At 41.9% G+C, this 26685-nt stretch overlaps 1 protein-coding gene across 4 annotated transcripts in view; it reads right to left on the bottom strand.

Moving 5' to 3' along the window:
* Window positions 1–26685, bottom strand: part of palld (palladin, cytoskeletal associated protein) — a 74015-nt gene that overhangs the window by 8048 nt on the left and 39282 nt on the right. For 2 of the 4 annotated variants that reach the window (XM_042483446.1, XM_042483452.1), the window contains exons 11-17: window positions 7447–8130; window positions 5061–5205; window positions 4686–4787; window positions 3137–3169; window positions 1906–2127; window positions 890–1039; window positions 429–517 (exon numbers count right to left, since the gene is read on the bottom strand). In XM_042483446.1, coding sequence (XP_042339380.1) covers window positions 429–517; window positions 890–1039; window positions 1906–2127; window positions 3137–3169; window positions 4686–4787; window positions 5061–5205; window positions 7447–8130 — 1425 coding nt within the window. The remainder of the gene's footprint in view (window positions 1–428; window positions 518–889; window positions 1040–1905; window positions 2128–3136; window positions 3170–4685; window positions 4788–5060; window positions 5206–7446; window positions 8131–26685) is intronic. The other 2 variants (XM_042483458.1, XM_042483464.1) reach the window with 2 other exon arrangements.

Genomic DNA, 26685 nt, shown 5'->3' with positions numbered 1-26685 from the left:
GAGTGTTCATCTAGATAACAGACTACAGGTGGTTTTATGTGCTGTGGGGAGCGTCTGTGATGTGCCGTGCATGTTTTTTCAATATCTGGGGTCGCATGAATGCGCACTGTATATACGAGGTCATTAGAGCAATGAAAAACAGAACAGAGCAAACAGGTGTTCCCTCTCATTAACGCGGAGCTTTTTTTAAGCAGACGGTCCAACAAAGGAAAGAAAACTGTGATTCAGCTCACAGCAAACATCTGAGTAAATAGCAGCTTCTTGGAACATCAGAAAAAAACACAGTTAAATCTGTGTGAGCGAGCACAGAAGTCGTGCAGATGGTGAACAGCCTGCAGCACATGTGCCAGCCAGCAGCTGCAGGTCGTGAATAAAACATATTCTGTTTAGTCTTTACTTTATCTCCTGTGTGGACAGTGAAGCCTTACCTGCGCATGTGTCCCGGTGTGGAGCGCTGGCTTCGGCCTCGCTGGTTCACAGCCTGGACCATCATCCTGCCGGTGCAGCTCACCCTGCCCTGTGAGGGGAAGCGAGACACGGAGAGAGGGAGCTCATGAGGTGTTGACACTCCACTACAGAGCACGCAGCAGTCAGACAGGGAGGAGGAAATAAAATGTGAGTGTCGGAGCTGGAGAGGGCCGTTAAAACGCCTGTAGCACATGGACTTTTGACCCTCCTGAGGGTTTTAGCGATTTCCCGTCTCATTCAACGCCCTCTTCCTCTTCAGGCTGGAGACTATTATCTTAATACTCATTATTCTCCTACTAATGGGTGCTGACATCTACTACAAGCAGCCAAACAGATGGGTGGGTGCATTTTTGTAATGAAAAAATGCACAGAAATTTAATGAAACATTTGATCTTGTATTTTTTTTCTGCTTGTCTCTCACCTCAGGGTTGCCTGCCATGATGGTGTAGTTTCCGTCATCATCCAGTGAGGCAGACGCAGTGTGCAGAGAGCAGGTACCATCAGCGTCACGGCTGATCCTGTAGTGCTCGCTCCTCTTGGAGATCTGCTTGCCATCTTTAAACCAGTAGACCTGTGACACAAAATTAAGGCCGATAAAACTATTAGACAAGTTAACAGACTTGATTGAATGGTGCCAGATTAGTTCAAACAAAGTGGATCATCTGGGACATAAAGTGTTGACTTGCGTTAATGTTTGTTGATTCAGGAAATTAAGTAATTAGTGTCAAAGTTTTTAAACAACATTTTTAATCCTTGGTCTAGGGGGAAAGGATCAAGTATTTTCACATCAAAAGAATCACATCAAAGTGAAGTTACGAGTCATTGGTGTTAATGTCCAAGTCGAGCTACAAGTCATTTTTGAACTTGTCAAGTCTAATCACACACATCACATCAAGATGTGACTGTGTTGTCCACACCTCTAGCTTTTTGCATACAATTACATAACAAAAATCTGAACCACTTAAATAAGTATTTTGGATGTTTTCTTTCTGGTAGTCTGAGAGAGGACATGTAATGAAATAGCCCAAAATCTCAAAATTGGTCACTTGTTGTGTCTCCTATTTTTTTTTTTTTTAAATTTTAGACAAAAATGTCGCATTATCTTTATATCGTCTCTCTTTCACCTTCATCTCTCTGCTTTTCTGTTTTTTCATCAGTTCATTCTGAAGCCTGTCATCACCGTGTCATTAATGTGGACAGAGCCAGGCAGCCAGCCCGGGCCTCCCTCCCCTTATCACAACACAGAGCATATGTACAAGATCTGCTCCCTCTATCATCGACATCACACATCAGCAACTCCCAAAGAAAAGAAGCCATACCATCATAACTACCTCAAAGTTACCATCTTATATTAATAATCCCCGCAGCATCATCACCAACAATGTTTCAATCATTCAGGGTGATGAGAGTCTTTCAGTGACGTGTTCAACCTCCCACCTTTGGTTTGGGGTCTCCATGGACCTTGCAGGAGAAGGTGACTGGCATGCCCTCGAAGACTTTGTAGTGTTTGAGCTTTTGGTCGAAGGATGGTGCCACCCCATGCCCGGCAGACTCTTCATCGTGCTGCACATCATCGTCTGATTCCTCTACAGGAGAGCGCTCCAGACGGAATTCAATCTCACTGATCAGGCGCTGCTCAAAGCTGGACACTTTGTATTCCTTCATGCCAGAGAAGAAAAAAAGAGAGAAATATTTAGAGAAAGAAGACAGATTCAGTTTGTGTGATCATGTGGCAAAGGCAAGCGTGTCTAAAGGCGTGCAGAAAGCTCTATAAAACCCTGTTTGCCCTATTTCACATTTTTTTACACACCCATTAACCTGTCTTCATTGTCACCCAAACTACCAACTTTCTCTCAATTTCCTAATTCTCCCTGCCCGATGAGCCACTCCTCCTTCCCACCACCTCCATCAATCTCTCATCACTGCAGCTCTGCTGAGGCAGAGAGAACATCTGCAGAGCGGCGTGGTCCGATGACACATCATCACACAGATAATGACAGGCCTCGGGAACAGCTGCAGAACCAGCATTTATCCTCAATCTGCCGCTCATAACGACAGCAATCACAGAAGTAACCCATCCTGATCTGCTGAGGTATTATCCTAAATAGCATCGAGGCAGCTGCTGCAGCATGTTCCTTTTCACATATCTAACAAAGTAATATTCAATTATCCCTCCTTTCTAATGACATAACTTAATTATTACTTAAATCTTAAATGCAGATTAAAATTGCAGCATGCGTTGCGTGATAGAAAGTTGCAATTGCAAAGTGCAATCTGTGTAAAATCCAAACGTGCTGACAGATACTTGTGTTGCATTCAAGCTACAACATGCTTCAGTATCTGAATCAATTCAAACTACCCATACTGAACAACAGCCAACTGTAAAAGGTGCAGAGACCAACTTTTACACATGCTCAATCAATTTGACTCTGTTTTGTTTCCAGACACAGCGGCCTGTGAATGGAATACACGCTGAATATGGCACCACAGGGACCAAAAAACTAATTGCTGTCTTTTGTGTTCCCTTATCAGCAAATTCCCAGTCCTGACCCTGCTCTGGTCAAAGTGAACACATCCCAGCTTTTAGCGTGACCTTGTGTGCACACTGATACACAGAGTGAATGAAAAACCAGAAGGTGACAGAGAGAAACTAAAATGTTTCAAACACCTTTTGAGGGAAATGGGGAGATGACTGTACTTCCTGTTGAGAGAGAAAAATTGTTTTGTTTGTGTTGTACTGTCACCGTGCATCACGCAGGGTAGAAAACAATCATTTTAGGTGTTTAAATGTGTGAACATGTTTAATCTTACCTGCTTTCAACACAGAAAATTCAAATTCACATGCTTTACCATCAGAATTCAAAGTCTCACGATACATTGGCCTGGATGTACTGCCAGGCTTAGAGTTTTTTGCACAGAGTCATGCAGTGCAGTTGTGCGACAACCAATCACATCGCTCCTCATGCCAACGGGCTACGTTGCACTAAGGTGGTACGGTGTTCACAAAATCTGCTTTGTGACTTAACTAATCAGTGTGTGGCACTGTGTCATTCAGAGCCCCTTGATTTGCTGTCAGTCTGCAGTGCATGCTCTTATGTGGCCCAATTTTAAATAGCAACAATTAAAGGGATAGTTCATCCAGGATTCAAAAACACATATTTTCCTCTTACCTGTAGTGTTATTTTTTTGTCAATCTAGAGTTGCTGAGTGTTGTAGATATCAGCCGTAGAGATGTGTGCCCTCTCTCCAATATAATGGAACTAGATGGCACTCTAGCGCCAAAAAATGCATTTGAAAAATTCAACAGCAAAGTCTCTTTCCAGAAATCATGGCCTGGTTACTAAAGATAAACCACAGACTTTGTTGAGAGCAGTTTCATGTAGGAACTTTCCTTTCTATGGAACTACACCCTCTGAACTACATGAAACTGCTCAAAACAAGGTCTGTGGATTTTTTGCACTTTGAGCTTCAAAAGGTGAGCGCCTAGTTTCATTATATTGGAGAGAAGGCAGACATCTCCACAGCTGATATCTCCAAAACCCGGCAACACACACCAAAATAACATAGATTGATTGATATAGAGCACTACAGGTGAGAGTGAAAATATGCAGTTTTGATTTTGATGTGAACTATCCCTTCAAAATCAAACTATAATATCTTTTTCCATTTGTAGAAATGAGCTCTGAAAAAGGATTACTATTTAAACAAGCTAGAAAAATGCTTGTTCATGCATAAATAAACAACCAACCCTGTGTGGAAGTGCTACACTCTGACACTTCCACAGAACTTTCTGGTTGCTCACAGTCACGAGCCTTCAAACAGTGTTACTCCCCGGCATGTTTGCAGCAACACTGGTTTCTACCAGTTTGCATAAACAGAGCTTTTTATGGAGGGCTCTGGAGGACTTTAGAGTGTTTATACCCCGCTTTTCATAACTCGCTCTTCAACAGTGTTTACAGGGACTGGGGGGTTGTGTTGGTGGGGGGGTGCGCTCTAATTCAACAGTATATAAACGAAAGCCAGTAGTCATAAGATAGGAATGACACCAGCAGAGTATCCGTGGACAAAACAGAAAGGTGCTTGTGTGGATTACATGCAACAGTGAAATTTGTGGGTTTTTTGCTCAAACATTTTCATGCCTGTGTGATTTCAGGTGAGTGTGCACGTGTGTGATTTTCCCCTCCAGGTGTGTGGATCCTGATAAAGAGCCACCGTACCTGTGTGACTGGCTCCTCCTCTGTCTCCTGTGTGTTTAAGACTGTGGCAGCGTTGTCAGCACCCAGCAGTCTGCGAGCCATCTTCTCCTCATAGGTTAACCTCTGGAAGCAGGGATTAATGGGATCAGCCAGGGGTTAGTTTGTGAGTTGCAAAAAGAAAAACACACATATACACACCATCATCTTGCCACTGTATCTTGTGTTAATTAGGGATGTAATAGAGAAAATTATTTAAGGGTGCATGACAAAGAAGCTTAATTACACACTTGTGTTGTTTTTTTACATGAACATTTGTATGACTTGTTAATCTGTGTTAATGACTTGTGATTTCCTGCAAACTCACACTTGTTTTAATGCAATAACGCACACACACACCTGTTGACCATTGCTTATGCGCTCCTCTTTAAAGCGCAGTTTCCTCTCCAAATCCTGGATGACGGCGTCCTTGGATCCCTGGATGTCTGAGTCAGAGGCCATGCGGGGCGTCCTGGTGACCGAGGACTTCCTGGGGAACGCTTTGCTGAGAGAGGGACAAAACAGAAACATTTGTCAACATTACCGTGACACTCTGCTCCGTGACGCATGTGAGTTATCTCAACACGTCCCTCTCTAGCTCCTCTCGCTCCCTCTCTGGCTCTCTCGTATCCACCCTTATCTGGACATGTCCAGCTATAGCATTCCTCACTGTGTCTTCTTATCTCTCACAACTGCAGCAGGAATGCCAGGGTGAGAGGGGGAGTTCAGGAGTGAGTGAGGGGCTGATGAAAAATTACTGGCAGAGAGTTTAAGGTGGAATGTCTCTCTCCTGGATGGCCATCAGAAGAGAATTATCTACAAAACAAGATTTTTATCTGCTAACTTAATATGCAAGTCAAGTTGAAAGAATTATTAACGACCTTTCTCATCCACCACACAGTGAATTCAAACTCACCCTCAGGGAGGCGTTATAGACTACCGGCAGCAAATAGATGTATCCACAAGAAATATTTTTTTCATCTATGTGCTGTCAAGGTGATAAATGATATGGGGGGTCATATCTGCGGTACAAGGTGGTGCTGGAGGTTTTTGGATGGCACGATGAACATTTATTTATTGTAAATTATATTTGCTTGAATGTGTTATCATCGAGACTAAGGCTGGGCGATATGGAATAAAGTCTTATCACGATCATTTTTCTTTTTTTTTTTCAGTCGATATCGATATATATCACAGTACACATCAAATCACAATTTCTGCCAAGCTTAAAGGTTTCCTTTTACTCCTAAGTGACATATGAAGATATCACAAGGTTAATTTTGGTTTAAATTGAACATGACAAATATAGGACAAGACGAATACAAATACAGGCATCACCAACTGGAGGACCTATTCTACTAAAATTCAAAGAGGTCCAGTGACTAAAATTTCTTCCCAGCAAAGGTCTGAACCTCACACCTAAAATCAATATCACTATTAATTGAACATTTCACTTCAATTACAATTAATGAACGATTATTTTTCTTTTTTTTAGGTGTTTGTTTTTTACCCTCACAGTTCACTGACACTGTTTCATTTGACTATGGTGTGTTGGAGTGTAATAAACATATGATTTATTATTATTTATTAAACTTTCCAGCTTTATATAAAAATTAAAAGAAAACAAACTTCAGGTAAATTTAAGCACATTGTGCCGATAATAGCCAACCTCTCCTGACTGCAGGACTCTGACTTCAACTTCTGTGAATCTTCTGTGCTATTAATCACTTTACTCGGGAATTAAAAACTTTTGAGACCTACTTCTCCTATAGCTGCCAACAGCCTGCCAACATTACCAGTTAGAGAAAAGGTGAAAATAAGGTCATGAGCGGCTGGATGAGACACGGAGCGATGCATCCTGGTGTTTCTAAATAATTCGTCCAAAGTCTGATTAAACCTGAAACTAACACAAAGTAGTCTGGAGAAGTCTAAAGAAGTCACTCTCCACCTCTGCAAATCTGGCTGTTTCAGAGCTGTGGCTGTCAAACACTCAGCTCTTCTAGAGTCAAAGTTGTTCCCTGCGTTTGGTTCGCCGCAGCACCTTTCTTATTATCATTGGCTGTTCGTGTTGTCTGTCAAAACATGGCTGGAATGTGTTCTATCGACTACGTCTCATATTTCAATCGAGGAAAAGTTATTTCGTGATTGATATCGCTATTGTTTTATCGCCCAGCCCTAACAGAGACCTATTTTTACATGGAATGTATTGCTGTTTTTTGTTTATGTTCTTAGGGCGTTTCTTTTCTGTATTTTTATGGTGAACAGAAGTCAAATTTTCACATTTGTGGACTATCTAGTTTTTGTAAATTGTAAATTCAGAGCTCAAAGTCAAAATCCGGCAACCCCGCAGTCTGTATCAGCTGGGTGAAGACTGTGAAGTGATACATCTTGACAAAAATCTGAGTGTTTATTTGATTTTTGACACACTTTTCACTCTGAGATCCTCGTGTATATTTTCTTGCCATGTGGTTGCTAAAGCTCTTGCACCTTGAGAACGCCTTTGTAACTACGTGTGCTGGATTGTATGTGTTTCTAAGGACTCTTTAGTCGGCGTTTCCCTGTAAACACGTTGTATAAAAATGTAAACTTGTCATCTTCCATTGAGCAGACATTCTGCCTCCAGTTGCCAGGAGGTTTATCTGATGGGAGCTCAACTCGCCTGAGACACTGTGTATAAAGAAAAAACTTACATAATTTAACAGACACTGTACAGAAAGTTGTAAAAGTGCATGTGAGGGATACTTACACAGTGCCGTTGCCTTTAGGAAGGCCCAGGGCGTTGACTGTAGGACTGCCAGGTGAGGAAGGTGTGGAGGGCAACACTGAGGACAGGAAGCTGGAGGCTGGAGATGGAGGGACGGAGGAGAATGGCGAGGACATATCTGAGAAGGCTGGAGACATGGCGACGGGTGGAGGGGGAGGAGGTGGAGGAGGAGGGAAGTCTTGGGCGGGGCCTGATGGGGAGGACAGGTTACTGGAGCTGAAGAAGGGTGGAGGTGGAGGTGGGAAAGAAGGAGAGCTTGGAGACTCAACGCTGCTGGCCTTGGTGAAAGGGGGCATGGTGATCCTGTTGAAAGGCTTGTGTGAGGAGGGAGGAGACAGCGGGGAGGACAGGCTGGACCCTGAGGAGCCAGAGGACTGGGTGACGTAGCCCGCCCCGCCGGGGCTCTGAGCAGCGATGAACTGCTTGGGCCGGGCGTAGTTGAAGGTGCTGGCCTGCATGGCTGCGTTGCTCTCCAACTCCTGGAAGGAGGGAGGAGGTGGGAGAGGTGGAGATGGAGGAGCAGGTGGAGGCACTTCCTGAGGAGGTTGCTGAAGTGGAGGCGGGACTTCCTGGCTCTGCTGTTCCTGCTGCTGCTGCTGCCAGTTGGCTGCTTCCTGTTGCTCCAAGAGAATCTGGTCCTGCAGCTGCTTCAGCTGGGACGCGTTCCTGCGAAGCAGAATAATGCTCATCAGTGATCAGATGTCATCTTGTGTTTTCTTAAGGAATTATCATTCTTCAGGCTACGGCTGGGCAACATAAAGATATTATATCATATGGAGATATAAGACCCTTTAACGTCTCAAATATTAGTTATTGTGGAATGGTATAAATGGAGTTTCTTTTCCAGAGTTTAAAGTTTGCATTACAGTAATGTGATGTACTTTTCTCAACTAATCTGGATCCTGTATGAAAACAGAACAGGAACAACAATTGTTTTTATATTGCCGTTATTCACTTAGTCGTTATATCTACATTACTAGTAGTTACATTCCCACAATATTGCCACATCAAGGAGGGACTTTGGGAAAAAGTGATGTTTTATTCTGACTCCCAGTTCCAGCATTAATGAAGTGCTTTTGAGGAGATTTAAAGATATTGAGATGTATATCATGTACTGAGATATAGTCTAAAAAGATCGTAATACAATTTTCCGCCCATATTGCCCAGACCTATTTCACACTGTTTGATGCACTCTTTGCACCTACAAAAGGAATGCACCACAATTCGTAGAAAACCCACATTACCATGAGCCAATAATTTCTGTATATCCAACATTATCAGGGAGACTTTGATCATGTAACCAATGCACAGACAGGAGTAAAGGAGAAGGTCGTATAAAGACTGAAAATATGTGTTAGGAGACATGCTGCAGTGGTGGAATGGTCACACAACACAGGACTTTCCACTAGAAGATGGCTGTTTGTGTCCTGTGTGAAACCAAGCAGATTTTGAGGTTTTTTTAAAAGATTTTTTTTTGTCTTTTTGCCTTAATTTGACAGGACAAAATGTAAGCGTGAAAGGGAAAAAGAGAGGGGATGACATGCCAGGAGCTAGAAGCGAACCTGCACCTGCTGCAGCAAGGACAAAGCCTTTGCACATGAGGCACCCGCTCTACCCACTGAACTATCGGACGCCCCAGCTTTGAGTTATTTTAAGGTACGTCATCACCATGTTTCTTTTCCAAAACCTAACCTATGCAACTTTATGTTAAGTATGTTACATCATTCATGAGGTGCTAATTCATTAAATATCTTACAAACCATTGTATGAGGATATGTTACATGCCGAATACAGGAGGGGGTCTCTGTAACAAAGTATCAGACTTGTAAAAATGTTACAAAATCATGCAGCTGTTGTCAATTTATGCATGACTCCATCGCCTGGTCTCTATCCAACTGTAGTCAGAACACAACTGGCAGAAATGTTCGATGCCAGATGTGAGCATAATCGATGGAGAGTTTGGATGCCAATCAAAGTGTCGGGACAGCCCAGAGAAAATTGTAAACGTGTTAATTATTAAAGACATAATGGATTTTGAGGATGACATCAGCACGTGGCCGAATGCTGATGGTTTTCAACAGGAGTTAAAGTGAACTGTTTTTCCTCCTCTGGTCTGAAGGTGACAGCTTGTCAGGCCTTAGGGTTCAGGCAAAGCAGTGTTATGTGGACAAATTGTGTGTGTGTGTGCACGCGTGTGTGTGTGTGTGTGTTTTCTGGGAAGGAAACCGCTGCACCAGCAGCACGGACTGATAGGCTATCAGCCTGTAGACTCTCACAAAGACTTGCTAAAAAGCCAGCCTGTTGACAATACATCAAGTATGGTAAAGGGCTCAGGAGATAAGTGTAGCAGTGAGAAAAACAGTTCTGTTCAACAGCAGCATTTTACTCTAATGGGCCGTAAACTGGTCTGAGCTCAGATATGTTTTTCTATCTGTTGAGGTGTGGCTCTTGGTTTCTGAATGGCACTGTGATGAAAGAAAAACACTAATGTCACGTTATTGTGGTGTCATTTTGCCGGGGATGAGTCCTGATGATGAAGTATTGTGTTTTTTCACAGAGGTGTGGTTGCCCAGTTTCTCCCCCAGCTTGGTTGATTCACGTCATTGTGGGAGAGAGGGAGGTTAGAGATTTTGCAGCACCATCAGCTCCGAATCTAAAGTTTTTTATTTTCTTGTAGCATCGCTGAAACAAGCACTAGGAGGGTTTTAAAGACGGACTAACTTGAAAAACCACAGTGCACTCTTAGAAGCTTTCCTTAAGGATCAAGAGGAGGACATGGGTCTTTGGGAAAGTTATAACCTTCAGAGTGTACAGCTATGTGTATGTGAGACTGATGATTTCTTCACAGGCAGCCTGTTCAGAATATACTGTGCATCCCAGTGGTGCGTGTTGTCAGAAGTCCACCAGGACCAAGTTCACGTGCCCAAATCTGTTCCAGATGTTGAATAATCAGTGGAGTCTTTCTGCTATTTTTCATCTGTGAGAATGCAGAGAGGACCCCCCCCCTCCTCCCTTTAGCCTCCCCCCGTTTACATTTGCAAACAACACTGGTGAGTATTTCACCAAACTGACAGTTGTAGCCTAGTGTAACAAATCCACTGCACAATCCAACAGCAACATGACTGATTATCATGTCCTGGTCAGTTATTTTGGTCATATGCTCCCCTCAAGAGGAGACTTCACATGCCCAAACAAATAGTCATTAATTCAAAAGTGTTCATTGCGACCATTCCCGCTTATTGTAACCTGGTGCTCTCCTCACCGACCACAAGAGCGCACAATCGATTCAATGTGTTTTCCTTTCTCTGTATACATTTTTCTTTACATTCTCCACAGCTCTCCTGTTCAGGCCTCAACCAAAAGAGTGCTTTTACAGGAATAGTTTGGCAGCTCGTGAGGCTCGCAGCGCTCTGCAGCGGTTTGATTCCTTTTTTGGCTGTGTTCTCGGAGCGTCAGGCACAAAGCACCCTGCCCGTCTGCTCCAGCAGAGAGGAAACACACTTAATTTCCTCGCGGCCTCATCCCTCTCAGCCCGACACACACCGCTTTGCTGTCTCGGCATGAAGGCCGTTCTAGCTTTTTGACTGTTTTTGACATGAATGCTGTCAATGTTTGAGCAGGACACAGAATGGATGTTATCCAGCTTTAACTGACATCATCCCTTTACCTTAAAAGGTGATTTCTATATAAAGAAACTAGAGCTAAAAATGCACCTTCATTCATCACAAAGCCAAACTGCTGAGCAGCCGTCCTACATGCTATCACAACATGCTTTCTCTCTTAGTATGGTTGAGAAAAATCTCTGATTTCGGAAGTATACACAAATCACCCATCTGCATTACAGATCCAGAGTGTAGAATTTAGCTGCATATATTGTCCAAAATGTAATACAATATAAAAAGTATGTCTTCTTTAGTGTATACTGACTGAAAAACAAGAATTGTTGTGTTTTTGTTACTTTAGACTGAGCCATTTGAGCAGGTCCCTGTCTATAGAGATCACCATGTTGCACCATCAGGTTTCTATGGTAGCCCAGAACGGACAAACCAAACCCTGGCTCTAGTTAGGGCTTTCATGTGATTGTGTTTTTGCATCGGCCACGGTAGTGAGCAGCGACAAGTGTGGACTAAATTTAAACATAACACTGCTTAATTCAGTTTTTACCAGTTTAAATCACTTGATCCATTTGTTTTAAAGAAGTAGAGACCTCCGTAGATGATTCAGCTCACGGTAAAAACCTCCTGCACAATCAAAACTGAAGAAAACTTAATTGGGAAAACCTTCGGTTGGTTGCAATCAATCTTCACCACTAGATGGCACTAAATCCCCCTAAATCTCACACACTGTTCCTTTAAAATAACATTTGGCTTACATCTACAACACAACTCAACACAATAAAATTCAGATTGTATCAGATTAGATTCGTTTAGACGAGCTTCACATCTGACGGCGCACGAAAAGGTCAGCTTGTATCATTTCCAGCTGCATGAATAGTTTTATGACCCACTTAAGGATTTACGTCAAGCAAAGGTCATCCAGCCTCTGCGACCCTCCGGCTCTGATCCTCCAGACCGCTTTGACCACAAAGTGAACAACGAGGCCGCAGTGCACACACCACGTCCTGCCTTTTCATCCCAGCTGTGCTCTAAAACAGCACGACCCCTGCTGAAAACCCGACCCGCTTCTCGTGCAAACAGCTTTGAGATACAAACTGCAGACGGCTTGAGAAGCAGAGCAGATCTCCATCACTCGCTCTTATTCTTTGTGGCGGAGACTGAATTAGAAGGGAAGTGTTCCTCTGTCGCCATGCCAACGGCCCTGTGTTTTGCTGTTCTGGTCCGAGCCAACTGGCCCACAGAGCGCCGTGCTCCGCTGAGAGAAAACGCTCCAGTTCCTCTGTCTGTCATTCTGTAACACAGCATTACTCTTTCTCTTTTTTTTTTTTCTTTTTTTTTACTTTTGGTGGTAAAAATAGGCAAAGCACTCCCTCTTTTCATCCTGAAAAATACTTTCCAAGGGCTGGATCCTGTCTGTAAACTCTTTAATGGGGTAAAAAGAAAAAAGAAAAATGAAAGAAGGGTAGAAAAGGCAGAGAGGAATCTGGTTTAGAGTAATTTTGTCTCTCAAGTTTCTACATAGAAAAGCTCAATAAACAGATCCAGGAACAGCTTAACAGTAACTTAATTGGAAGAGTGTTTTATAGCCCAGTGATATACACCAACATGCCAGACGCAGTGTCTTTACCAGCAGCATCTTGCTTTAATAAATGAAGACCTCAACGTCTTAAATGGCACTCTTTACTCGATGTTTGTGCTTCCTGAAAAAAACGACCCGGGCTGCGTGAGAAACTAATCCACCGACCTATCTGCCGCAAGATATCTGCCGCTCATCTCATTATCTCCGCAGCTGGCTAAAAAGACGGAGCCGCTTTATTAGTCTCGGCCAGCTGATGACAGGAAGCAGACAAGGGAAGAGGACAGGAAGTAGTTGAGCATTCATAGCCAGTAATGAGGGGTTTCCTACTGTAAACAACAACATGAGGGGAACTGAGAATGTGCCTGTTCTCTTTAAAACTCCTCAGGTGTTTATAAACAGAAAAAAAAGTGAGATTAGACACGTAAAACACAGCATACAGGCTGCAAAGTGGGTGTACTGTATGTGGCTACTTTCAGGCCATAGGCCTAATTGTGTGTTTGCATTACACCTCTGTGTATTTGTTTCTGCAAACATTCGTGGCCCAGCAACAGCACGACCTTGCCATTTGTAAATGATTTATATCCAAATAGTCAAATTGAGCTCCGGTCTCACACCTACAACACAAACACAGCCGCCTGAGATCAATACACGCACGGAGCTGGACCCAAACCGTGACTCAGATCGGGAGTTCATGACAGTAGAAATGCAAATCACCGCCTACACACCTTTATAATCACAAAACAAGGTGTATCATGTTTTTTTACACACACCTGGTTCACGGTTGCCTCACCTGTATGCCACTGAGCATTACATCATTGCTACAACACGTCAATACAAACATCAGACGCTCAGTGTGACGTGATGATTGAGCTGATGTCTGAATGATTGTCACACTGACAGACTGTGAGTAAGTGTGGGAGAGGTTATAGAGAATTATTAAAAATCTGGGGGAAAAATGTCTGGGAAACTATATTTATTTTTACTCTAATTTTATATATTTACAATTATGTAACAGAAAAGATATATATATATATTTATTTCTCATTATTTGTTTTTTTTACTTTCTATTTGTTTTGCCTATTTTCAGGTAATTTTCTTGATTTTTTTTCTTTTTTCTTTTTCAATTTTTTGAGCCATGTCTTGTTAAGTTGACTTTTTTTTTTAAATAATATTTTATTAAGTTTTTAGAATCAAGTTGCTTATTGCCTTCTCCCCAAGAAATCGAACTTTGCCTTCATATTCAAAGGAGTAAACTGCTGGATAAGTTAAATCCGAGTTGAGTAGAAATGGTTTGTGTGTCACCTCTGACAGAAAATGTGTCATTTTTAATTTCTTAGAATAGTGACACATTTGTTGCTTAAGATTTGACCTATAACACAAGATTACAAAGAAAATCAGTCACACAAAATCATTGCAGTTGTGCTTGTCTGAATGTATTCTCGTGCACCCTTGGTCTCTTCACTTGTTTCTCTCCTTCTCTCCCACATCACTCTCCTGACTCCCTCCTCCTCCTCTGCATGTCTGCCTCCCTCCACTCTCACAAGAGAAAGTAGACTAGCAAAGGAACCACTCCAAGTTTCCGAGAACATTTCAATATAATCTCACAGCTCTGTCTGACCCCAAAAACCAATCTGCTGCTGCATGATATTCAATCTATCCTGCATACGAAAAAGCGTTTTACTCTCCTTCTGCAGCTTCCATTCATTCACCTCTTCCCTGTCAGCTGACATGTTCTCTCTTTGTTCTCCTGGATGTCCTTAACTTATTTTCAACCCCTCTCCTCCCCGGGTACCCCAGTCACCCCCCTCCTCTCCTCGTCCTCTCTGGCTCTAATTGCACACACACCACATAAAACAGAACCAGACTGTTTTCCTTTCCCCCCTCTCTCTTTAAAACAGAGCGTTTTTCTTATTCCAGCCACACCAGCAGCTCACGGCTGCTCTGCTCACCCACTTTCTCCTTGCCCTACTTTCTTTCTTTCTTCTTCTGCTATTATTCCCCACCTTTCTCTCTGTCTGAGCTCGTATTTCATATAGGTAAAGAGCTCTTTCTGCAATCAGTGAGCCCTGCTTTTCTCTATACACCTCCATCCATCCCACTTCTCCCCACTCCTCCGCCTTTTCTGTCCAAGTGAGTTTTTTTCTTTCTCTGTAGCAAGAATGTTGAAGACATTCTTCCCTGGATTGGAGTGGGAAAGACATTGCCATCAAATGGGATTAGCAGCAGGAGTGGAGGGAGAGGAGGAGGAGGAGGAGGAGGAAGGAAGAGCCAGGCGGAGAGAGAAAGAGGCAGAAAGTAAAGAGTGGCTCAGAGGAAATAAGTTGCATGAGTAAAACACAAGCTTTCTCACCTAACAGACTCTATTGTGTTATCTAATCCATCTGACTCCACCGAGGAGCTCTGCAAACAAACCAACCTCGCCACATAAACACAGTCGCCCTGCATCACAGACGCAACACCAGAGGAGAAAACGACTCACTTCTTTTTAGTTAAAGTCCCTCACAGTGATGCCGCACTTCTCTTTCTCCCTACGGCCTGAACTCACTACCTTTCCAGAGCCTCCAGCAAATGAATGGGTATCACACTCAGCCTCTCTGTGCTCCCAGAAAACCACACACCCATTCTGAAAACATATGATTTAAACATTAACATGCCGGACTGGTAAACCAGGAAAATGTTAAAAAAAAAAAAAAGAAAAGAAAAACCCTCCTTATTCTACCTCAATAATTTGTCTTCCCTGTCTTTATTCCCAAATTCAAATTTAATGACAATTTATTTGGCTTCAGTGCTTTTTCAGTGAAAATAAATTAATAAAGTTAGTGCTTTTTAATGAAAAAAGCAAATAATACATAAATAAACAACCCTAAAGACCCTGAAATGCAACATTTTTAAAAGTTCCCCCCTGAGAGCTCAAAGCTTAAAAGTTAGAGGAGCAAGTTTGCCTCATTCAAATGAGTCTCCACTAAATAAAAGTTTTACCTTCAGTGTTGTGGTCTCGGTGCGCAGCAGCTGTGATATTCCCCCTGCAGGAGAGTAAACTGTCTCAGTGCTGCCCTGCCAGGTGTGAGCAGCATATATAGAGCCCTGAGCAGCCAGACAGTGACAGACGCAGTCGCTCGCGCTCTCTCTCTCTGCATGAGTCAGTCTGTCTGCGAGCTCCTCCCCTTCACAATAAAAGCTCCCAGCCTGCCTGAGACCGAGCCCTTTCAGAATAAAAGTTCGGCTTTACACTTAGCTAACCGAGGAACTTCCCTGTGGGAGTCACGAACCAAAAATAACAGCTTTCAGAGTCACAGTTAAATTACCAAGAGGAAAATTTTGCTGCTCATTATAGCTTCTTATTTGGAGATTACTACATTCTGATGATCTATTTCTCTTAACCCTTACATTGTCTTAAGGGTTAAAAATGACCAGCGCTATGTTTAACAGCATAGAAACCCCTCTAAATGATCTTTTTTCAACTTGAAATTGCCTTTGTTCATATTTCCATGAAGACTGTACACACACACACACACACACACACACACACACACACACACACACACACAGAGAGAGAGAGAGAGAGAGAGAGAGAGAGAGAGAGAAATACATCTGCAAAGTCAATGGACAAACTTGCATACTGTCCTCATTGTACAGTATAATAAACTCTGTTGCTAAACACTGTTATTGTTCCCCTATAATAAAATACATTCAGAACTACTTTTTGCACATTTTCTGTACTTTCTTAGGCTACACAAGGGATATATCTTGCTAAAAAAAATTAACAAATATGCAGTACCTTTAGGAACAATAAGAATAATAATATAATAAACCTCTACTTTAGTAAAAACAAAAAAAAGTGGATTCCAGTGATTATATGCAGTCCTTTTGGACTGTGAAGAGGGAAAACTAGATATTCACAAAGTTTGTGATGAATGATGGGTTGCTTCTTCATGCGAAATAGATTTTGGGTTTAAAATCCAATCAAGCTGCTTTATTTTAGTGAAGACGGGTCATTTTTGACCCATGGGGAAAGTGGTGGATACAGAAAGTTATGACAACACAAGAGTTAAACCCCCAGTTAGAGCCATTTCTAGCAAGTCTTTATAATTTCCTATTTTTGGAGGGGTCACTTGAATGCATCATCTGGCCTGGCGTCTCAGGAGCTCCTCGGCAGGTGTGCGAAATGTCAAACAAGAAAAACGCCATAGAGGATGCAGTGTGTAAATTTTTCTATCGCCACCCTGATTTTAACGTTAGTTTTCGGAAAGGCCTGTTTTATTTTGGAGGAATATTTGCTTGTTTGTTTGTTTTTAATTGCGTTTGAACGCTACAGTCCGACAAATCAGTTTAGCGTCACAGCAACTCTCCAAACATCCTGCAAAACAGTCGACACCGGAAGCGCCCTGGATCACCAAACAAAAACAGTGAGTACAACCAAACAGGCCTACAGAAAGGTCATCATATCTACAAAGAAGTCTGTGGGCGCCTATTTCAAGATTATTTAGAGAATTAAGTTTGATCACTGAGACAAAATTCAGAAATTGTCCTGTCTGATGTATAAACCAAACAAGTTTTCTTTTGGATCTTACAGTTATTTTAATGGTGGATTATTCCAGACAAATAAAGATGAGTGCAGCGAGAGGCAAAAAAGAGCATTTTAAGATCTTGAATGAGGATTGGTCTGAGACAAGAGGACTATTTCTCATGAGCTAAATTTAATCCCTTGAAACTTGAGCAAAATGGCTTAATCTCATCTGAAAACATGGGCAGACAATGAGCAACTTCACACAAAATTAACCCAAATTATTTCCTGGAGATGACTGCGTTTGCATTGAGCGATGTTATGCGACTTCTCCTCTCATTATAACATTCCAAGAAGCATGGCGATGGATGTTCAAAACATTTGCAGGTTTATTTCTATTGCAGCCGCCGCATTAGCCGTCACTATTTCCAACTGAGGGCGACGTAGGCGTGTTATGTGAGCAATAATGAAATGGCAAGTCCCTTATGTGTGAGGGATTTCTGGGAGGTGATAGTCCAGGATTTCACAGAGGAATTGTGGATTAAAAACGTCCAGATTATCCACTCAGTTTTTGAAGAGTTATGGGATGCAACAACACCTTTTGTAGCAACTGTTTGTTGTATATCATGTGACCTATAAAAGCAAACTTTAGTGTTTAAATTGCAGTTTTGCAAAATATGGCTTTTTCGAACCGCCTGACATACCACCTCATGCGAGTGTAAAAACTTTTTTGCGATAAATGGCAGTTTTTTCAAAACCTGCCTAAAGAAGAGTCCTTATTTTGAGTTGTAAGAAAAGCAGAACGAGAGAGACACCCGTATCCGGTTGCTTTTACTCGTCCTTTTGTGTCCATATTTACAATGTTTCCCGAGTGACAAAAGGCCAGAGACAGGATGATTAAGAAGAGAGAATGGAAGATAGATTTGAAAAATTAATCACCTGAACAATGTATGACACGAGTAAGATTTCTCCATTGTAAGGTAACAAGTGAAACAACACCCTTTCTGGGAATAAAATCTACATTCTCTGTGTTCTTTGCAGCCACACAGAAACACTATCTACCTTTAACTGTTGCACAGAAAACAAAGCCAAACATATGGAACTTTATCATTTTATGTAACTTTGGACTTTTAGGAACAATATGTGCAACAGAGACAAAGTCTGTGCGCAAACACTCCCATTACAACCACACAGATCTGGTTTCATTCACTGAAATATGTTCACAAATATTCAGTTTCTCAATCAAGAGTTTTCTCCTTCATTTTTGTGGCATGAAACAAAACCTATTTGGAAACTTATCATTTCTATTTCTGTGTGTAATGCCTCTATTTTTAGAGTCGCCGTGTGTTTTCCAGCCTGCTGATGAATCACAGCGTGTTGATGGGAGGTGGGAGTCCAGGGATCTGGTCCGGTGTGTGGCTGTAAGTGTGTCTGCATGTTGGGAAAAGGTCAGAGAGCCATTAGGAGAGGGTCGTCCTCTCTCGTGGGATGCGAGTCATTCTTGGTGTTGACTCAGTGACGCTAAGAGGCGAGTCACAGTGAATCTCCTCTGCGCTCTTGGTGACAGCAGTGTCATGAGATTAGAGTGTGTATACATTATTACACTCTTTAATTAACAAGTGTAAGTGGTGCATTGGCTTCACTGAGAGTGTGTCTAAGTCTATACCACACGTTCAGCCAAACGCTCGCACCAGCAGCCAGGGTCAGGATTTAATCAGAGGTTGATTGACCTCATCCGGAAACAATGTGATCCACAGAGTGAGTGTGTGTAATGTGTATTTATCTGTGTGTTTCTTGGTGTTTAACATACCACGGTGTTCTTTCCCGGGAAACACAGTCTGCTTTCTATGAGGGGGATCATTGAGGCCTGTTAGTTTCCATGCTGTCAACTCCCAAGCATACACCCTGGTCTCCCGCTCGCCTCATCTCTCTGTGCGTCTTTTCATCGCTCCCTTTCCCCTCTGCTCACCCCTCTGTCTCCCAGCCCCCTCTCTGTGTTGTGAAGGTCAACTCCGACAACTCTCTTCCTTATTTGGGAAGTTTCTCCATTCCACGCGGGTCATTCTAGCCCGACGGGCCAATCCGGTGGTTAGTTGGTCTGGCGTCTCAGCCAATCCAGTTTCTCCCATGTCCTTTTAAGGACTGCCCATCTCTCACTCTGGAGGTTTGATGTGAAATTATCTGCTTTTCCTGCTCCCTTGAGACTTCTTTCAGCCTTTTATTCTGTTCTCTTTTTCTCCCAAATGACAACTAACTTTCTGTTTCTGCCTTTTTTTCCCTCCACTTGCTTGTAATCAAAAACCTCTCTGGCCTGCTTTCGCTGAAGCGAAGGTGTCTGTTAGGGAACTGATCCACAGTCAGAGTGTTACTCCCATTTTTAATTAGACGTTTGATGATGATAAACCCACAAGCAAAGTTCTCAGTGTGTATCCAGTGCCATATGTGGTTCTTTAACATGCATGTTTCCCGCTTTCCATAAAACCGCAAGCAACACCTCGACAAGAAAGTGATTGTTAATACTTCATTAGAGAGTTCATGACTTGCACCTCGTAAACACAAACACACTGCTGAGAGGAAGCTCTGAGTCACAGCGCAGATATGCGACAAATCCTGGCAGCCAGAGCTCCTTGCTCAACAATGCAGCACAGACAGGACATAGAAAAACTGAATTTGAATTCATACAACTTGCACAAAAAAGCCTACAAGTAGTCTGAAGTTTAAAAAAATACAACAAAAAAACAGGGATGCACGGAAACAACCAATCACCTGCTGCGTGTTGACACTGTAAACACAAGTAGACATCCTGTGTGTGTGTGACAGTGGGAGACTGATGAAGGCTGTTGGCAAAGAGTTGTTTGTTGCTTTTGGTTTGTATGCTGTTCCCCTGGCAACAGCCTCACTGGGGTTAAAGAAGTTTGGAGCTACTGCAGAAATCATTTAATCTCAGTGGTATGGCAATTATGTCAGCGGACAGGGATTGAATGGTATAAAGTCAAGCTGCATGCAATACATGCCACATTAAAGTGGATTAGAGCATTGTTCATATTTATCACTGCACTGTGTGAGTATGCAAAGCCAGGAAACATTAGAGTTGGTAAGTGACACACATGGCGTCATTTGCACGCTGTTGTTCTAAGCTCCTGTGCCTTTGAGACTTAGGGCCGCACAATAAATTGTTTTTGAGAACAATTTATGTCAACTTGTTTGGTAAACACATCACGAAAGGCTGCGATATTGTTCTCAGGGTTATTTTGAGTTAGCTGTATTTGGTACAATGTATGTACAAATATTTGTTCTGTGCGTGTAGATTTAGTTGTATCTAGCAGTGAGATTGCTGAACTGAAGCCAAGCATGAAGGAGAACGACACTGGCTAATGCAAAAAACAGAATGGCCCTATCTAGAGACAGTGTTTGGTTTGTCCACTCTGGGCTACTGTAGAAACTACATGGTGGACTCTGTGGAGAAGGACCATCTCTGTATGTAGATATCAAAAAAGTCCTTCTAATGTAATGAAAACAGAGTACTTCTTATTTTGGGGTAATTATAAATGAACAAAAACATTGTTATGAAAATCATATACCAAATCTGTCAATAGATATCCCTAAACTCTAAACACTAGACCTTGAAAAAGTAAAATAAATGAAATAAAATCTAAAAAGAGAGAGGATTAATAGGAAACTGCATTTTAAAATGTAACTATAATTCCTTTTTTGTTGGTAACTTTTGTAATGTAAATCCTTCACAGTCTAAAATTCCCTTTTTCAACCAAAAGTAGCGTATAGCGTAGTGTTTTTTAAACGCAGGAAAACCTGCAACAAATAGGCGCCATTAGTCTGAAGCTGTGGACATGATTTTGTTCTGTGGTGCGTTACGTTCTACGTCACTGTCGCGCCACACAATGGGATTAGTAAACAGTAGAAAGCAGCGCAGAGGCCAGTGAAAATGCTAATGTCATATACTTATTAAGTCTCTTTTTCTAACATGGACAAAGACTAATTTGGAATAATGTCTGAGCACTGCTTGGACAGAGACAGATGGAATTTGTGGTGGGACGTCATTGTAGTATGCCACAAAAGAGGCAAAATTTAGCATGTCCAGGTTAGATACTCAGGTATCGTGTTTCCATTACTGCCGATCTGAGCTGGAGCAGATAAATACCCGTGACTGCTGCAGTCATTTGGCCCATGAATGAATGCTGATTGTAACTTTTCCCATTAAAGACAAAAGTCAGATGTTAGTGGGCGTTTTATCCAGTGGGAATAGATCTTTAAATAGACCTCAGTTTTCCTTGTACATGCTTCTTTTGCTTCAGCTGCACTTAAAATATAAATTCAAAAATCTTTATAATTAAGTGCAGGCTCGGCTTTGTGTATGCAGAGCAGGTCTTTGGTGTGTATAAATTCATACGCACAACTTAATTTCTCTCTTTTTCCACTGTCTGGCTTTATGCTACATAGATTACCCCGTCAATCAATAATTACTACATCTTTAACAAATGAACAGCAAGAACTTGAATCATTACAGACCTTAAGTGTAGTGAGAAAAAGCTAAATTGAGGCCCTGTTGAGTGTCGACACGCCTGTTTTTCATCATCGGTAAGCTTAGCATACTGAGCAAAAATGAACATACTGTCGCGAGTGAGAGTTCAACTGACACATAAAAAGCTCTCTGTGGATTGAAATACGTGCAAGAGAACAATTTTGGCTGTCAAAGTTGATTCCTGGTCTTATGAAAGAGAGATTAAGCTGTGGAATGGTTCGGGGATAATTGTTGCCTCTGCTACTTGTGCTCGGTGTGCGACGCCCACCCAGACATTATCCCACCCTATAATATAATGCTTTGCCCCTATTATCACGGTCAATATCACTGTGGTCACACCTTCGATGTGTTGTTCTGGCGTGACACTTTTGACTGTCTCCTCTTTTGTCTTGGGGTTTTTCAGTGTCTGGTTTCTTGAAACGGCTGCTCCCTACTATTGTTTCATCTTTTGTAGACTTTTCATTACAATCTGGAGGTATATAAGTGACTTAGCAACACAATTAAAGCATTATCTCAACAGCAAAGCTAACATACAAAAATCTGGATGTAAGAAATGTGAAAACACACAGCCACGTGCACCTCTTGTACTAGCAAGGATATGTCATTACATAAAAATGAAAGTTTTAAACGTCCTTGTGAAATGTCTCACTGGGCAAACATGTACCTTTATCAATACAGCAGACTCTGGACACCAGCATCACTGACACCTCATCCATCAACACACACTCATGCATGTGCATGGGCGCACACACGCAAATTTACAAGCTCCAGGTGTTATCAGTCTATCACGATGGGGCTTTACAGATGGTCACGTGTGTACAGTTGAACCCTGGAGAGCCCTGAACAGAGGGGAGTTGTGTTGTTGAATCAGGAGAGACCATAACTCTGTCCAACATGGCAGTGACCTTACTTTGAGATGCAAAGACTCAACCGGCTGAATTATGGCTTGTCTCGTATCCTCTAATAGTGCGTTGCAAAGCTGTACAGTACAGTAGTCATAAATCTTAATAGATCTTTATTTAGACCAGGGATGTCATACTCATTTTAGTTCATAGGCCACATGCTGTCCAGTTAAACCATGGCATATTAACCTATAAATAACAACACTGAAACTTTCCCTTTTTCCAGTGAAAAGAAATGCAAGTACATCCTGCAAAATATTCATTCATTTACAGCCTGAGATGTCTTATGAAAAAGAGTACAACTTCCACAACGTTCAGCAACAGCCTGTATACTAATGCTAGTTTAACCAAACTAAAGAGAAAGCAGACTCTGTCATCTCCTGTCTTACAAACCATTAACAAATCAAAAGTTTTGGTAGTGCCTTAGCAATAGGTTTGCACCAGTTTGTTTTAAGATGGAGGCCTTACAGATTATGTTGTACTGAAGCTGCTGTTAGACAATGTTTTGCATAATGATCAAGATCTTGAAATATGACCCCTGTTTACTTTACTCCTAAAACCTGGCATCTCTTAAGGGCCGATTTGTAGTTTCTGCATCCATATGTGAGTGAGGGCCTGCTTTGGTCTGTGTGACAATAAATGTCGTCATCCACCCACGTCCGTCACTATTGTTAGGATTAGGGGAAAGAGGCGTAGTAAGGTGTAGAAAAAAACATCACATTCAGACAGGAAGCAAACACCAGACTCCCGCATGAAAGTCCAGGGTTTGTAAGTCGCATCCACTGGTCCTCCTGCCTCCCCTATAGGCGCCCTCGGGCTTCTTATATTATGTTGATACTTGCAGCGTTTTAACCTGACGCTGGTCCTGCTGATGGTCATGTGGACACTGCAGGTTCCATTTAGCCTCATTCTCAAGTGCCATCCGACTGCAAATAATAACACCACGAAGGGGCCGAGTTATCAGTTAACCCCGTCCAGGGGCGTATCATACAGCGAAAGGTGGTTTTTGGCGTTGAGATCTTACACCAAAAGTGGTTGCATTTGACAACTTTGGAAGGAGAATGGGCTGGACTTTAGACCCAGCACCTTCTTTTTCCTCACTTTCATCTCATACCAGCGGTACCTCTCTGCCCCCGTTTATAGCTGTCTGTGGATGTCAGATGATTAAAGTATGGCCCCCAAAATGGGCTGCATGCGGATGTCTGTAGACCCTCGCAGACATAGGTGGACGATGACATTTACGTCACGTGGACCAAAGCAGACCCTCACTTACACACGGAAATAGAAACTTTGAATTGGCCCTTAAAAGGTGCCAGGTTTCAGGAGCAAGTTCAAATATGAGTACCCTACTTCCTGTAACATTCTGGCCTTAAGCCTTCACTAGTGCAGCAATATTAGGCGTGCAGAGTCATCCAACCAAAGGTTTGGACCATTTGGCGGACCGATACTGGCCCATGCTCCGTATGTTTGACACCCCTCATTTAGACCTATTTGCAGGAAGCCCAGTTTATCTTCCAGTAACCGGCTCATAAAATCAAGTAGGCTTCATTCCCAAGATAACTTTTAGTTGCCAAGCATAATAAATCTGCTTGAAGAAATAGTTAATTTGAGTAAAATATATGTGCTTTGTATGCTCAATCCTTGGAGCAGTTTATGAGAGGGCAATAAAAACACAGGCTGTACATGGTGCCACCTGTTAATCTTATCCATCTTATTGTGCTCTGATAATAACATATCCATCAATTTTACAACCGTAGTAAGTAACCAAATATTGTTTCTTTCTATATGTAGAATTACTTAACAGTTCAACAGGAAGCTACAACGAGATTATGCTGCCAATTTTCAATCTATCTATTCTCTTCCATGTAGGAAAACTCTGCTTTCTCTGAAAACCTGAGGGCTAGTTCAGATCCAAATGGCCAATCTGAGCCTCACCCATGAGAATTTCCTTTGATTCTTATCCTGACCTCTGACATCAACGCCGGGCATCAAACCCAAATGCCCACCGGCTCTGCACTCTCTTCCTTAAGCACAGAAAAAACAGCAGGCCTGTTTTCACAGCTCAGGTCTTATGCAGTCCCTCCTGCCTGCCAAGTCACACAACGACTTCCTCCATCTCATCAGCTCTGTTATTGAAGCAAAAATCATCCCTTACGCAGGCTTCCAGTGTGTTATTCCTATGATTTAGAGCGATTTATTCTAGATTTGTGAACATGTACACAACTTTCCAAAAGCTACAAACACCTGTGTTAACATTGTTATGTTATTATGCAGCTGCCCCTTTATAAATAATAATAACCGAGAATCATTTTTGGGGATATCCACATATGAGTAACATTTACTTGGGAGTAAAAGCTTATATGTACAAAAATCCAGGAAACTAGTAAGTATTAAAGTCTAGACACCATTGCCTTAGGTGAACTGCAGATAGTAAAATTCCATTCATACTGATCCCCACTGTCTTTATGTAAATGCACTAAAACAGTTAAAGCTAATTCACGATATTGCCTTTTGCTAAAAATACACAACATAGTTTCCACTCCGTCTATTGAGTTTATAGCATCTTAACTACATGCTTTATTAGTGGCGCTTATTAAAAAGGACTCCCATAAAATGTTTTTAAAAAAAGCAGTTAAAGTAACAAACTAGGAGCATTTCAAAAGCTGCAGGCTTTGCTGTTGATGTTTCATAGCAGCATGTGGCTCGCAGAGAAGAAACGATTTATCAGTCTGCAGGGGATGTGCCACACGACAAACAGGATATGATGAACTCGCTGATAAAATCGGGGGTTTTAGGTTGAGAGTGGTCAGTCTCTGCTCCCACACGCTACCTGAGGAAAGAGTCTGGCATAAATGTGACCTTTGGTTTATGGCAGTGCTGCTGTTTTTACTGTGTAATTATAGAATTTAAAGGGGAGAGGGCAGGAGAGGGGTGGCGTATGCTTTCTAATTGCTGCACAGTTGGGAGCTGATTGTTTTTAGCAGTGTATTCATGTTGTTATTGAAGATAAACTGAGAGAAACAGCTTTACTGCCTCATTCATTGTGCACTGAAGTCTGATCTAGAGATAGAAGTTTGTTTTCCATCTTTCTCATTTCCCCTAAGATCAGTAATTTGTTCTTGCACGCTACAAAAGATAACAGATTCATCAAAAATTGGTATATTAATCTCACTTGCCTTGTGTAACATTTACAAAATTGCAAATTCTGCACCAACAAGCATGCATAATTAATTCACAATATGAGCCGATTCCACTGAGTTCTGGTCCAACTGCTGCCTCACATTTATCGCTCCACAGTGTAATAATGTAAAGCAGTTTACATGAATCCTTAACATAATTTGTGTCTGTGTTTGATAGCTTGATTAATGAGGCTACATGTGGCGCCACTCAAATCACATCCAGAGCATCACCCTCACAGCCAAATATTTACCTGTAATTTTCTGTCTCCTCCTCTATATTCTCAGCTCTGGAAGCACAGAATTTAACAAGTCACAACTTTTATGTCAACAGATGTGCAAAACTCTAGCATCCATCAGCAGAAAGTCCAGTTCACATGCAGTGGAAATAGACTGTGCAATGCAAGAGCCAAGCTTTTATACGCTGTAACCAAACTCTGGACTAAATGTAGCCTGTCATAACCTACAGAGACACTTTTAACCGTCTGCTTTGGATAAAATATGCTGCTTGCATTGTTCAACACTGTGACAGTTTTATTAGAAACATCTACCAAAAACCACTTAAGTGAATATTGAGAGTAAAAAATAAAAATGAAAGCCGTGAGTCATACACACAGTGATTCTTCAAGCTGAATGCTAACCTCAGCAAAGCTAGCACGTGATGTTTAGCAGGTATAATGTTTACCGTTTTAGTTTAGCAAGTTGTTGTTATTCGGTAATTAGTAAGGCTGATGGGAATGTCATTAGTTTTGCTGGTATGTATAAAGCACAGTAAGTGAGGCATGCAAGAAAAACACATCTTCCTCACAAATTCAATGTAACACTGGGTGAGTATTTGATATAGAAATGGTTGTTTGGGGTGTGTAGTATTTGTTTAAAGTTTGTTGCCAATATGATTTGTAG

The sequence above is a fragment of the Plectropomus leopardus genome, chromosome 3 (assembly GCF_008729295.1).
Source record: "Plectropomus leopardus isolate mb chromosome 3, YSFRI_Pleo_2.0, whole genome shotgun sequence".
Lineage (NCBI taxonomy): Eukaryota > Metazoa > Chordata > Actinopteri > Perciformes > Serranidae > Plectropomus > Plectropomus leopardus.
Note: the sequence above shows the minus strand (reverse complement) of the source record. Positions and strands in the feature narration are given on the sequence as shown.